Source organism: Aspergillus tanneri (assembly GCF_003426965.1).
Source record: "Aspergillus tanneri strain NIH1004 chromosome Unknown AapTan_2_pilon_pilon_pilon, whole genome shotgun sequence".
Lineage (NCBI taxonomy): Eukaryota > Fungi > Ascomycota > Eurotiomycetes > Eurotiales > Aspergillaceae > Aspergillus > Aspergillus tanneri.
In genome coordinates this window covers 1,708,555-1,722,621 of record NW_022984629.1, presented here as the reverse complement: position 1 = coordinate 1,722,621, position 14,067 = coordinate 1,708,555, and the positions used below count along the sequence as shown (strand labels likewise).

General features: G+C 50.8%; 4 protein-coding genes across 4 annotated transcripts; 1 reads left to right on the top strand and 3 right to left on the bottom strand.

Moving 5' to 3' along the window:
• Positions 1-255: 255 nt before the first annotated feature.
• Positions 256-3,056, bottom strand: exgO (exo-beta-1,3-glucanase Exg0; the record flags this gene model as incomplete). Its single annotated transcript, XM_033565250.1, has 3 exons — positions 256-2,765; positions 2,826-2,872; positions 2,893-3,056. 3 exons carry the CDS (start codon positions 3,054-3,056, stop codon positions 256-258), a joined length of 2,721 nt encoding a protein of 906 aa, XP_033431007.1.
• Positions 3,057-5,394: 2,338 nt separating this feature from the next.
• Positions 5,395-6,222, bottom strand: ATNIH1004_000536 (uncharacterized protein; the record flags this gene model as incomplete). Its single annotated transcript, XM_033565249.1, has 2 exons — positions 5,395-5,848; positions 5,924-6,222. The coding sequence occupies 2 exons, from the start codon at positions 6,220-6,222 to the stop codon at positions 5,395-5,397; spliced, it is 753 nt and encodes a 250-aa protein (XP_033431006.1).
• A 179-nt stretch (positions 6,223-6,401) lies between these two features.
• ATNIH1004_000535 (uncharacterized protein) lies at positions 6,402-6,893 on the bottom strand (the record flags this gene model as incomplete). The annotated part of the gene is made up of 1 exon (XM_033565248.1): positions 6,402-6,893. The coding sequence occupies one exon, from the start codon at positions 6,891-6,893 to the stop codon at positions 6,402-6,404; it is 492 nt and encodes a 163-aa protein (XP_033431005.1).
• A 3,820-nt stretch (positions 6,894-10,713) lies between these two features.
• ATNIH1004_000534 (uncharacterized protein) lies at positions 10,714-13,545 on the top strand (the record flags this gene model as incomplete). Its single annotated transcript, XM_033565247.1, has 2 exons — positions 10,714-11,295; positions 11,404-13,545. 2 exons carry the CDS (start codon positions 10,714-10,716, stop codon positions 13,543-13,545), a joined length of 2,724 nt encoding a protein of 907 aa, XP_033431004.1.
• Between the last annotated feature and the right edge of the window lie 522 nt (positions 13,546-14,067).

Here is a 14,067-nt window from a genome sequence, read left to right as displayed (position 1 = left end):
CAATGTTTTTATATCTAATAACGAAGTGGTATCCGCAAACAGACCTCCCACGTACTACTATACCCTGAATGACATACAACCTAGAACCACTGTTATAGCCATGACTCTTCATAATCAATTCCACAAGACCAATGTAAGACGATAGGATATGTATGTTATGTATGTACGAGCGTCACCTAAAAGAAAAGTGTGACTGACCAAGACACCCAACGAAATAAGACAAGAAATGAAAGTACTCTGCGAATTCAAAATCAATCACGACTGCTCGAATAGAGCAATCGTGGAGCAAAAGTTACTCTCGTTCTCATTCTGAGGCACCAGACCCCTACCGTCCGACGAGGTGATCATGTTGGTACTGGCCTTTGTGCTAAGCCCGTAAAGGTGAACATCCGAGCAATCCACCTCAACCATGTTCTCCTGGCAGGACTCGGTATCCAGACAGCTTTGGCCGTAGTTATCGAAGAAGCTGTACAAACCAGCGCCATAGACGTAGGTCTGCGACGAGTTCATGATGCGGAGACCCCAGGCCTTGCGACAGGAATCGGTGGTGCAGGAGGAGAAGTCAGGGTCCTTCCACTTCGGTTGCGATTTGAACGGGGTGAGCGCGTTGGGGTTGGACTGGTAGTACGGCGTCTCGGACTGAATCAGGCCCATGAATACGTTCTGAGCGTTGGTGATCTGGTAGTTGTACAGCTGATTATGCTCGGAGGCAGTTCCGTACAGCCACACGGGCTTCTGACTCTCGATCAGGACACCCCGGCCGTTGTACACATTGATCTGGTTGTGGTCGGGGAGGTCCAGTTCGTGATCGGCGGTCCAGAACCAGGCGTTTTCAATGTAGGCACTGGCCTTCTCGGTTAAATGCAACAACATGAAGGCACCAACGCACTCCTCGTTTGGAGTGGTGGTCTGCTTAGGCGTCTTGGCACACTTATCGCTCTGCAGCTCGGTGCCAGCGGAACCCCCAATGCGGAAGTGAACATCCCACATGCCAACGGAGCCCTGGGTGGCTTCAGCGACGTTCCATTGCATCAGGATAGCACCGGGAGCAGGCCCCTTGGTCTGGACGGCAAGATCGGTGATCTCGACGGAGCCGGTGTCGCCTGCCTCGCCGATCTGGAGCATGGGGATGGGGTTCTCTTCATCACCGAACTTGGCGCCATGCGCCATGAGTACGGGCCAGATTTCACCCGTGATCTTTATGTTCTTGGGAACCTTGATCGTGTCGGTGATAATGTATGAACCATGATCGAAGTAGACAATCTGGTCCTCGCTGACGCTGTCAAGTACCTTTTGGATGGCTGCGGTGTCGTCGGTCGAGCCGTCTCCCTTAGCACCTGCAGACCGGACGCTCACAAACGAGGATGCCGCATAGTTCTCGTACAGAGGCTTGGAGCGCTCGAAGATCTTGCCACCGGCTGTCAGACCACTAGGCTTCGCTTGAGAGGGTAGAGAAGTCTGTAAACGGGTCTTGGTGACAGCCCTGCTCGAGCACTGGGCAGGCCCATGAGAACTGACCGGCGTGGGCCTATGCGAAGATGGCGGGTGGATGAGCGGGATAGACGTCCTAGTGGTTGTACCCGACAGGGCAGGAGTACTGGACGGGGATACCGATGATGGAGTCCCGGGCGGTTTGGTGGCAGAAGGTTCGAAGCCGGGCATACTCAAGGTCCCGTGGAAGGACGGGAAGACTATGGACTGAGAAGCCTGCGACACAGCCGTATTTGCTGTAGTTTGGGGGCCTTGGGCCATATTCGTTGTCGAGGGAGCACAGACGGAGTCAGAGTAACCCGAATCACAGGCTGTGACGGTCTCATAAACGGTCTCAGTCACCACTTCCACTGGCGCAGCACGCTTGTTGAGAGAGCCGGAAGGAGTATAGCTGTTGCCTTGGACCCAGTTTGACACCACAGACCCTCCCTCAAGGATAGTACGGCCGTCGATGCTCGCCACAGCCGCCTGGGAACCGCTGAAATCCACATTGTCCAGGACCAAGGCACCACCACCGATCGGAATACTGTTCTCGGTGAAGGCCGTAACAACACCCGTCGGCGTGTTGGTGAGTGTGCTGTCCAGGATCAGGACAGATCCAACGGTCTGGTTCTGAGGGGAATTAGACATATTGAGACCGACTTCGCAGTTATTGATAGACAGCGACTTGAAGGTCCATGCCCAGTTCCAGTTCATGAAGATGGCCGTATTGCAGTCATTAAAGGTCAAGTTGCGCGTGGTGAACTGCTGGTTGCCCAGGAACACGCCGTAGTTGCCGCCATTAAACACGAGGTCAGACATGAAACCACCGGAACCATTGTCCATGAAGATACCCTGCTGTTTGTTGGCCCCGCCACCGCCCTTGATCATCTCAAAGCGGATATTTTGCAGGCTCGTGGCCTGGCCGACCTGCCAGTGGATCCCTGCCCCCGCACCTTGTGGCATTGCAGTCAGATCAATAACAAAATTGCGAATCGCCCGGAAAAAATTGTTCTGGTTGGTGTACCAGTTCGAGCCATCGTTTTCGTATGGGTCCGCATCAATGACTGCCATCCCTGTGAAACCCGCAGCGGCCTTGATCACCGGAAGATCCAAGGCATCGCCCACCATCTGCGTATAGTAGTACTGAACGATGGGTTTCGAGACGACGTAGGTCCCAGGAGGGAAGTACACCAACGCCGGGGTCACTGTTGAGGAGTCACAGCCCTTGCCGCAGCGATTGCCCGATGAGATGGCATTGTTAATTGCTTCGGTATCGTCCGCGGAGCCATCACCTATTCGACATCAGTCGACTTGGTCTCTCCCAGCCCCGACAGGAATGGGAGTGGACATACCTTTAGCACCGAAATCTCGTACGTTCCGGTAAACTTGATAGTCAGTGCTGTTGCCGAAAGCCACTACCCCCCCTGGCGCTTGATATTAGCCACCCAGAAGTCGGAGTCTGCGGCGGCAGCCACCTGGTCGGTGGCTTGCAGCGTTTGTGGTGTGGGAATGGCGTTGACCCAGGCCACGAGCAGAATAAGCTGGGTAACCCATAGCATGGTTGCCATGCGTAGAGAAGCCATCTTCAAGATGACGAATGTGATATCACTGAGCCAGCAGAGATCAAGAAAAAAAAAGGTGCCACAATATGAATGTCGCAGCTAAATGGTACTTCAGCAGCCAGCACTGAAGGTATATAGATTGGGTGATTAGGCAGACACTGCCCGTTGCTGTGTTGTGCAGGAAGATCAACTCGGGTCACACGTCGGAGTCAGAAGGTGCGAGGCACAAGTCACAACAGAAGGGAGTCGAGGAAGAGAAAGGTCAAGTGCCCTAATCCCAGTAACAATAATGATTCCCTGGGAGGCTAAAATAATCAACGCAGGAATGAATGGACAAGTGAATAAACAAACTAATAAAGGAGCGCAACACCCGAAACACAACGCTGGCAGCAATCAACAAATGAATAGATGAATGAGCGAATGAATGAATAAAGGAAGAGAAAGGATAGTGGGAGAGGACAATGAGCAGCAATGTATAGCACCACAAGACCACCCACTACTGCCCACTGATTAACCTATGGCTGTAATTAAAGGTGATGATTATGAAGTCCTTCTGATACCATTGAATGATACCGTACGGTAATTGTCTGTAGGGTTTACCTCCCACCAATCAAACACCACACTCAGTGTGCAGATCCCCCCCCCCGCGCGAGCCAATCGCGTCAACAATCACCAAGCCTCAGCCGAGGCGTGAAACGCTTGGGATCAGGGGTGAAACGAATGAAAGCGGCCTAAATGATGGTCAATGTCGGATGATTGGACAAAGTTTGAAAAAGAGGGCACATGAAAAGGTCATACTTGTATCAGATGGTGTAGTCCTCAGATCAATGAGTGGCAAAGGGTTGGGGAGAGGAAAGCCTGGACCACGCTCTGCGGAGAATAAGGAGGGAGAGAGAGAGAGAGAGAGAGAGAGGAAGAGAAGGAAAAGAGACTTATCAGGAGAATGTGATTTATTGGGCGCAATCCGATTATATACATCAGCTGTACGGCTAGGGCCTTGATCAACATATTCTTCCTTCTCAGCAATGCCTGCTGGAGATCTCGAGAAGAACAAACAAGAAAAAAAAAGAAACCCCGGTCTGATTATCATACCAATAGTCCGAACGCCATGCATCGTCCACCCGGAACTTGGAAGAGCATTGCGACTGACGAATTGGTGGGCTTGGGTCTGGAATCCTGGCCTTGCCTGGGGAACGGGATGAGACAAACAGAAACCGTTTGGAAAAAGTATCATCCGACCACTGAGCAATGGAAGTGCGTGAGAGCCATCGCAACGGACAACGATAAAAGATAACCTAGCATTCTTCAGGCCACTGAGGCCAACAACCAGCCGATTTGGGGTCTGGGCAGTAATGTTAAGGTCGGCATCTAACCCGATCCCACTAACCTGTTCCGGTGCGGTGCCTTGACGCTGTACATTGTATTATTGAAACTATGGCCAATACCCATGTCATGTAAGTAGAGTAATCGTAAAGTATCCGTCCTTAGCTGCAGGATGTATGCACACCAACATGGCTGTACGCGTGTAAGAAAGCGGGATGTGACCCACTGGCATATCTAGGGGTGTTACTATGGAGTACAATATATGGGTCTCGACTACAGAGTAACAGGTACCTAGTATCTCAAGATCATCATGAGTCTGACCTACCTACAATAAATACCAGCACCCAGTTCGGAGTACCTAGTACCAGATATAATATAAGTATAACCTAGGCGCTACCGTCACCGTTTTTCTTTCGCACAATTCATACAGCAGAGACTGTACTAAGTCTGACCACTTGATGATCCAGATGACCCGCTCGATACTTAGCTCCGTAACCTACCAGGAGACAAAGGCCTCTCTTAAAGACGACTAGTGAAGGTAATCAGCCGCGTCCGATGATTGAATTTCATGCAGTATGCACCTTCTCAAAACCACCGCTCATTCGTCAATCTCTCTTGGCCCTGGTTTGTTTTTTGTGAAGAATGTTGCGGCAAATAGATCAACTAGGCGGCACTCATCCCTTGGCACTTCCGGTATCCGACGATGTCGATCGCCAAGTCTGCTCGAGGTCATCTGCACTGGGTTACTACGCAGTACATCGGGGTGTCTGTCACGTTCAGCATTCAGAGCAGTTCCCTAAAATAAAGAAAATAATAATGATAATAAAAAAAGCTATAGTGCATGTTTCAGAAAGAAGGGAAGGAAAACCCATTCTCTTTTTCTAACCCTGCACGTCCTCGGTCTTAAATTCATGGAACTCGGCTCTCTCCTCATGATCCAGACTGGCTGAGTCCAGGTTCCCGAGCGGATCGGACCGCCAACTATCCTTGGTTAAGGACACAAATTTCGCGAAATCTCGCGAGACGAGAACACAGCTCATTCCTTCCTCAATGCGCTGCCTATCGCACACGCGAATCGACGAACTCCTTCCACCAATTTATCTTCGTGCTCCCAGGCAAAACAAAGTCGGACGCCACGGTCAAAGTCATCGGGACCAGCCGATGGGTCACCCTGAACCTGGAACAAATTGCCTGTCGCCACTCTCACCTTCTTTTCCTTCAATGCCACGGCGGCCAGCTCAATCGCGCGCAATGGGGCCGGCAGTTGAACCCAGATGAAGTATCCACCAGCCACTTCCGATGCGGAGGGTAGGGTGACCCCCAAGGGGAGCAGGTATTCACGAATGGCCCCCATCAGTCGGTGATATCGGTCAGCGTACATCGGCCTGAGGGACTTCTCCAGGTACTGCGGGAAAACTCCCGTGGGGAACAGCTGATCGATGATAACGGCTGCAAGCTGAGATGGGGCACCTCCAGACCGACTCGAGCCTCTGGTTAATCACTTCGGGTTAGCTTTCCGCGTACCAACCATGGCTGTTCCGTTTGCAGGTCAGGGAAAGACATACGCTTGGGAGATGCCGAAGGCCATTTTCTCCGTGCCTTCCGCCCATCCAGTTCGGGCTCCGGGGCCGATCAGCTTGCTGAAACTTCCGTTACTTACCGCGTTGCCCCATTCGTCCTTGGGGCCGCCGTCTAAATAACGATCCACATCGACAAGACGCGGGAGAGCGGCTCTGTTCGGCTGAGCGAGGGACTTGTTGGGGTCTGGGGACCATTGCAGAAAATCATAAACATCGTCCGTTACGATCAAGGCATCAAATTCTCGGGCCAGCTGAACTAACTCCTTCCGGTCCGATAGGGACATGGTCAGAGTTGACGGGTTGGAAAAGGTAGGTGTCGCATAGATGAGATGTTTGTAGATCTTTCCCCATGGCCGGGTTGGTTTGTGGTTCTTTAGATGATCAGTTTAGGTTCGGTAAATGAGAATAGAAAGGGAGGCAATCGGATTCCTTTAATTCTGGGGAAAGCGATCAAGGGCAGAATCTACCGTACAGGCTTGGAATTGCCTTCAGCGCTCGCTTTCTCCTCCGCTGCGATCAACTCCCGACGGAGATACGCCAAATCCAAACCCAACTCGTCCATCGGAATTCCTCGCATGCGACCTGTGAACCCGGCATCATCCATGATCCGACATGCCAGGAAATACGTGGGTGCCACCATCCAGACATTTCGGGTATAGATGGGATCGGTAAAGACCTGCAGGATGCAGGCCAAGTTCTGACTGGCGCCGCCCGTGATGCAGATACGATCGAGGGAAATGGGATCGCGGGGCTGATAGAATGACGTCAGCCACTGAGCGATATGTTGTCGCAGCGGCCCATAACCTTCATCGGGGCCATACCGCAAGGCTTGTTTGCTGATATCCGGCGACCCCATGACCGCGGCGGAGGCCTCAGCCAGGGCGGTCATGGGTAATAAGCCGGGGTTTGGATGACCACGGAAAAGGTCGATTATATCCTGTCCAAAGGAGCCCATTTTTGTTGCGGCGCGAAGAGGAAGTTGATCTGTGAGTCGAAAGGACAACCCAATTTGGTTCTAAGGGCAGTGAATCCAGAGGCGCTTCACGGTCATTCGTGACTAAATTTATAGTTGCATTTTACCTAGGCCACTACTCATATATTATCTCCTGGGCCCCCTGCGAGAGCTGCACAGTCTGCATCAATCTTCCTAGAATGGACGTGAGAAGGTCGATTGGTATGTAAGAATGCTGGGTACTTCACGCACGATTGGTGAATGGGAGTCCCGATCATTGTTGTCGGAAAAGCAGTAAATCCATCTCCGAACCAGGCAGCCAGGGATGGCTGACTCGCGATTATCTCTGCTCCAAACACTGCAAAATCTTTCAAAATCATTGGTCAGAAGTCAGAAAAAAAAGACTCGTCATTTCCATGGCCAATAAATACCCACTACTGAATGGTGCCAACGTAACACGTCAAACTGGAAACATCATGCACCTACGTATGTATGTCTAGAAAGCGTGGCGGTACTCCGCTCCGAAGTACGTACTTGGGGCAGTTAGGTACCTTTTGTAGCAAGATGTGGCCTGCGCACGTCCAGTGGTTGGCTGCTATTCTTAGCGCGTCTCCTCCTGTTCTTCCTTCTTCCTTCCCGGCCAACTTAATGGCTTCTTCCCCCCTCTTCCCGTGGAGGATGGATTAGGTTGGGTTGGTTGAACACCACCCCCCGCTCGGCTTGACGTACTCCGTAGATTAGAGACGGGAGGTTAACTATGTAGTTGGATTTAGGTAATAGTAATAATGGAAATATAGCCAACTAAGTCGAAATTGGTTGGGAGTAGCGAGAGAGGGGAAGTGGGCAGTATAGTAACGATCCGAATATATAATTTTCTGTTTACTCCTGAATCGGATGTTATCCAGTCATCGGGTATATAGTATATATGTGTGTATGAAATATATATGGGAGGACTATACGGAGTATAGACAACAATTATTAAGAAACTTTTGATTATTGAATTTGCATGAGAACCGAACCCGGTGTAAAAAAATTAATTGCTTTAGTGAAAGACCTGGGATTGAGATGGCCTGATGGCTTCGTGGCCCTAAGGAATTGTGTGCGTGGTAGAAAACTATTACGCTATAGAAAGCGGAAGTGACAGAATTAATTACTGGATTTCTGGTCCAATGCATCTTTGTTTACTTTCTCCTATACCCATCTGTGTCCCCTACAAAGGACTTTTAGGAGGATAACTCTGATCATCACTATGCCCATAATCTGACCACTAGTTATTGATATTCAGCTACATGTTTGCAGCCCATGTTACTGATCCCACCCTAGCTCATGTCTATCAACGCTTATGTGTGGCATATAACTTGTCGAAAAGTATGGATTCCACCAGCCCAGTTCAAACCGGGTGATTCGCTTTTCCTTTCCGTACTGGACGGATTGTGGTCATGGGCCCTCCCAACACTTCGTTTGAATTCGAAAAGATCTTCGATAGGCTGAAAGAAACAACCAGGACCATAACCCATACAAGCCTTGCACTTATGGATGCTTAAAAGTCAAATTCACAGAAAACTTGCCCATCCCGCGCGCATCCTGGGACGCTGTATAGGAGAATCTCCATATATACTTATACCGCCCGGGTGACCGTTGGTAAGTGGATGAAGAAGCCTGGTTGTTCTTGGTCACCTCAAAGCCAACTGCCAGTACCAAGTCTGGTTACAGAAAGAGGACTTTTGGAATTAGGCTCGCACCTTGCAGCCGGTGCAAGAAGATGGATTGCTCAACCCTATTTTTAGAATGGGCATTACAGAATGAAGAATTCTGTTGGTTTTGGAAGATAGCTAAATGCAAAGTGAATTAGAAAACTGTTTCTTGCGCTAGTCCACTATATGGAGACTATATAGAGTACTGTAAAAAGACTGGGCAGTGGTAGTAAGAAAGCGGACCGAGGAGGCAGAATAGAAGGATTCAATCGGCCCGCTAGTTAAATAGTCTCGTACGTATACCGGAGAAGGTGCGTAGGCTGTGTCTAAAATATGCGTGTACTTTACAGAGTTTAAAAATATCTAAATAATGACGTGAGATACTGGAAGTAGGCATAATAGTCCGAATGCATATTGGATACCTGGGTAACGGAGTCCTCCGGACGGAGACTATTTTCTGAGTACAGCAAATAGACCAGGGTCCAACGCACATACAGGGATGCATGACACCCACATCTGATAGGCAGCTACCAAAAGGGTTAATACCAAATAAAACCTCAATCCAGATTTTCCTTATTCTGTAGACTGGCTATTTCATCCAGAACCCAGCCAGTATTTAAATCCATTTAATTCAATCAATATCGACGGCTCCGGGATCTACTCTGTATATTGGAATATGATGGAAGGGGATTCCAGACACAGCCGTGACAGGATGATGATGCCTTGCATGTAGTATCCATCCGGTGATTCCTGAGACCTGAGGCCCAGCCATGGTGGGTGCTTGGCTCCAATGACGAGGATGTTAACAGATGATTCTGCCTTGGGAGAGAGGCGGAAAGGGACCCGAATTGGCGAAACAAAGAGGAAAAAAAAAAAAAAAAATAAAAAATAAAAGAACAGCACACACCACACGCTTAGCCTTTCAAGTTTCGACCCATATCGGCACTGGGGGCAACAAATGAGGCTATCAGCATCGCCATGCGGTTCTGAATCCGTTACTGTTAGCCTCCTGAGCCCAAAAAACCCACACAGCCTCTGCCCACTTGCTAGAATGGGGTTGGTCTGTTGTCCTTCCGTCCGTACTCCGAAGGGGGAAAAAAAAGGCAGGATGACAGCAATTGTTTTGAGATCAATTTAGAGAATAAAGAAAATAGAATAAAGAAAATAGACAGTAGAGATAGATAGAAAGAAAGGATAAGCAAGAGGTTCTGACAAGAATGAGACTGTCTCAGTAGTTTAGTATTTTGTGAGCATCATAAGAACAAGGTGATTATTCTCTTATCCTCTGAAACCCATCATTTCTTCCGATCTGATTGATTTGACAGACGGAGTCGTCTCTGATTCTGATTCTGATTCTTATCCTGATTCTGATTCTGATTCCTTACAACACGAAACCCATGGATGAGCGAGTTACATGAATCGATCGCGATGGATTGAATTTTCTGGGCTCCACCCGCTTGGTTTAAAAATAATCCTTCAATCCGCATTCACACCAGTCACGCAGGAGAAGAGTCTAAGCTACGCCAGAAGGACGCCAGAACAAGACAATTTTTTAATATTATGATATTATCTTATTGAAAAAAATAAAAAAAACGGAACAGAAAAAAAACCACGCCTTTTCTCTCTCTCTTTCTCTCTCTCTCTCTTCCATTTCTGTCACTTTCTCTCCTTCTTCTCCCCCAGTACTCCGTACAGTCAAATCCACTTCCCCCCATCCGACCAACCGACACTGCCTCTCTCTTTTTCGGCTTCGTTATTCTACTGTTTTGGCCTCTCTCTCTCTCTCTCTCCCCCTCTCCTCTCTTTTCCTCTCTTTCCTCCATTCTTTGGATCCCTCCTGCCGATCCATTCCCCAATCTAGCCTGCCAACCAACCATTGCCGGTGACCCATTCACGCTTCCGTCTACTTTCAGCGACGGGGAATTCCTCGTCCATTCGGCCCAGAAGGGTTTCGCATGGTTGGTCGTCTGGCATTCTTTCTTACCTCACTTCTTCGTCTCTCTCACTGCCTACGATTGACTCCCTACGCGTGACCGTGACCGTGATCTATTCCTCTGTCGTGGCTTCACCCGCTTATCGACTTCCTCCCCCCTCGCCCCCGTCTTTTCTCATCCCAAGGAGCTCAGAAGATGTTGTCCGCTCCGGTGAAATCGGCCAAGCGGATATCTTCGCTCTTTTCACTGGGATCCAATAAGGATACCTCCATCCCTTCGTCACCAGGATCGCCCGTTTTTTCGAAACCCTCACCCGACCAGCTACCTCAGGATGCGCTTCGAAGCAGTTCCCGAATCAGCCGGTTCGCCTCCAACCCTCATGTCGTTGACCACACGGAGCCGCTCCCCCTGTCGCCAAATCCCAACGACAACTATGATCTCGACACGCCTTTACCCCCACCCCCTTCCCTTCTCGCGGTCAATCAGGATCTCGCCAACAGTGCTTCGAACTCGCCCGATACGGGAAGACCGCAGAGCCGGGGTCGTCTGAGGAGTTCGAGCAGGCCCTCCAGCTCGGCGGGGCTGTTCGTACCCGGTTCGGGGCCAGACTCGCGCCCCGGAACCCCCTCCAAGAGACGAAGCTGGCTACCGGGACGTGCGCGGGCAAGTTCAGTGGACACCAGACCGTCAGCGAACTCTCAGCTGCCCAGTGCATGGATTGCCGGACTGGACCAGAAAATCCTATACGATCTGGGGCCCCTGGCGAGAGGGGAGCAGGTACGTAATTGCGTGATTTCGAGCAATGTGGACTCTTGTTCTCCCTTTCTCTTCTCTCATGAATGTGTCCTTTGGGACCGCACGTCGCTAAGCATGTCCAACTAACAGGTCCCGGAACTGTGGAATGAAAATGGCGACACCTATGTGTACCTGTTCCCTCAAAACACCGGTCGACCCGCTTCCTTCAAGGTCCATTCCAATGTCTTTGCCGAATCGCCCGCTCTCAACTTCCTGGCACGGGGATCGGATCCCCGAGCCCCCAGCATTCTTGAGCACCAGGCCCGGACTTTGTCGTTAGGAGATCCGGTGATTGGCCATGCATCACCGCTGTTGTCTCCCGAAGATGACCTAGCCGACGATGATAATGACAGCACGGGTAGTAGGCGACTGGCCTTGGTGGAGGATGACGGGCAGGACGAGTACCAGGAGCTTCACCTATATCTACCAGTCCCCGTGACCTCCGACATGTCCCAGCCCCATACGCGCCTCTCGCATGAGGACACGGAAACCCTGCTCTTGTTCCGCAATCTGTTTGCTTTCTTGTTGGGACAGTCCCTGATTGCTACTCCGAGATCGCCGTCCCTCTTCACCATCTTCATGGATGTCGCTACGCTCCTGTCCCGGTTTGAATTCACCAACTTTGACGGGTCCAATTTTGGCGAGACGGTCACCACCAGCTTTGGTAATTACTGCGATGAATTACACCTGGCAGACGTCCGGAAAAGCCGAGAAAAAACCATTGAAGCCATCGTGCTGGGAGAGCGGCTGCGTTACTTCCCGCTTTACCTGGAAGGCTTTGTCCATGGCGTAGGCAAACTGGACGAATTGAAGCAGCTAAGGAGCCCTAAATATAGCCTGATTAGCGCCGTGAGCCAGAAGCGGATGGAACGGGGTTACATTGACCTTGACACACGACTCCGAGTCCTGTACAGCAAGCTCGATGATTTCGACTTCCCGTCGGTGTTTTCGGGGTTTGCCAACTCGGCCACGTCGGTTGAAAGTAAAGTGATCCGCTTCAAGGCGTGGAAGGCTGCGTTTATGGAGTTCCGACGCTTCGTCATGCAGTTCTACCGACAGAAGTATGGCTCCTGGCCGCCCAAGGCGCGGTCCAAGAAGAATCAATTCGAGGAAAGTGGCCTCAACCGCCAGGTATTGAAAGAACTGTACGACGACTTCGCCAATCTCTACGACATGTTGGTCGATCGCTCCGCCCTGACGACTCGGACGGTGGACATGGCTGCCGAAGCCCCCGAGGGGGCGGACCATGACGAGACGGCGATGATGAACCGGGCGCTTCGGCAAGTTATGAGCGAGTACGACCGCAGCACGCCGCCCGTTCAACCCCCTATTCCGTTCGACATCCCCCAGATCCCCTCCCTGCAATCGATTCACCGGAAGCCCCTGGACGCCAAGAAGGAGGCTAAGTTGAAGACGAAGAAGCTGAAGGATGCGGATATAAATGCTGTCCTTATGGGCTCCTACACCCGCGAGAGCCTGAGACCGACGCCATTCATCGAAGCGTTCATGCAGTTCGAACGGCGATCTGCTCATGGGAAGAACATTACCGAAATCATGGACCTCCGGTGCGGGCAGTGGATCCTGATGTACTGTGTCATCCAGGCTTTGCCGTTGCTCGTAGTAGACGTCCAGGATGTCAAGTACGTGGATGGGGTGGAGAATTTCCTCTGCATTGCTCCTCGCGGCGGTGCGCCCTGGACGCACAACGACAGTAAAACGGCTCGTAGCTGGTTCGGGGTGGCCGGCGGAGCAGGCGTGGTCAGTCTTCCGTCCGACGTGGTCATCAACGGCGTGGAAGGGATCTACCGTCGCAGTCACTGCTGGCGGGTTGCGGAGCAGTGGGCCGAGAAAGATGCCATCCTGGCACCGCCGACCATCGACGACCCCTACGACAATGAGTCGTCGTTGTCCTCGCCGTATCAGGCTCAGCAGTCGTCGGCGGGTTCGTCTTCCGAACACCAGCAGCAATACGGCCAGCCACCACAACCCCCCACACCTCTTCTGTCCCCTGGAGGTGGTCTCACGCCGCCCCCGGCTATCCCTCGCAATCTATCGCCGGCTGCGGGTCGCCGTCCTGAACACCGAATGTCGATCAACCCGGGCCTTGAAGCCTTGCCATTGCCTGCGGGTGTTGCACCAATTGACCCTCCAACGAGACCTATCAGCCGACTGAATCCTAACATGAGTTTCGATGACATCCTCAAGCAAGTTCCCAACCAGAAGAAGCGATAGGCCTGTGCATACTTCTTGGCCGGCCCTGGCGTCTGCTTTATTTTTTTTTTTTTTTTTTTTGCGTTTTGTCTGTTCCTTTGCATCCTTCCAGGGCCCACGACTTGTTTCTTCCTGCATCTTTGCATTAGTGGTTCCATGCTCATCTAGCTGTTATGATTCGTCATCCTTGCATTGAGATTTTGCTCTATCTCGCCCCTTTTGTTTGTACTTGCATCCTGGGCGCGCACACAATTTTACAAGGACTAAAAAGGCGGAAATGGCGTCAATGCAAGACTATTGGAATTTTGAGAGAAGAAGAAGTGGAAGGAAAAAGAAATAATATTCCGTCAACAGAGCGTGCATGGTGTTACTTCCTTTTTTTTTTTTTTTTTTTTTTTTTTTTTTTTTTTTTTTTGCCTAGATTTTGGAGGCTCGGTGGGCATGAATTTTGAATATCTGTCTCTCACTCCCTTTTGCATTGTCTCTTTTCCGCATCCACCTTCATCGCCTCCTTTTCCTTTTCCTCCATTCGACGTGGGAAGT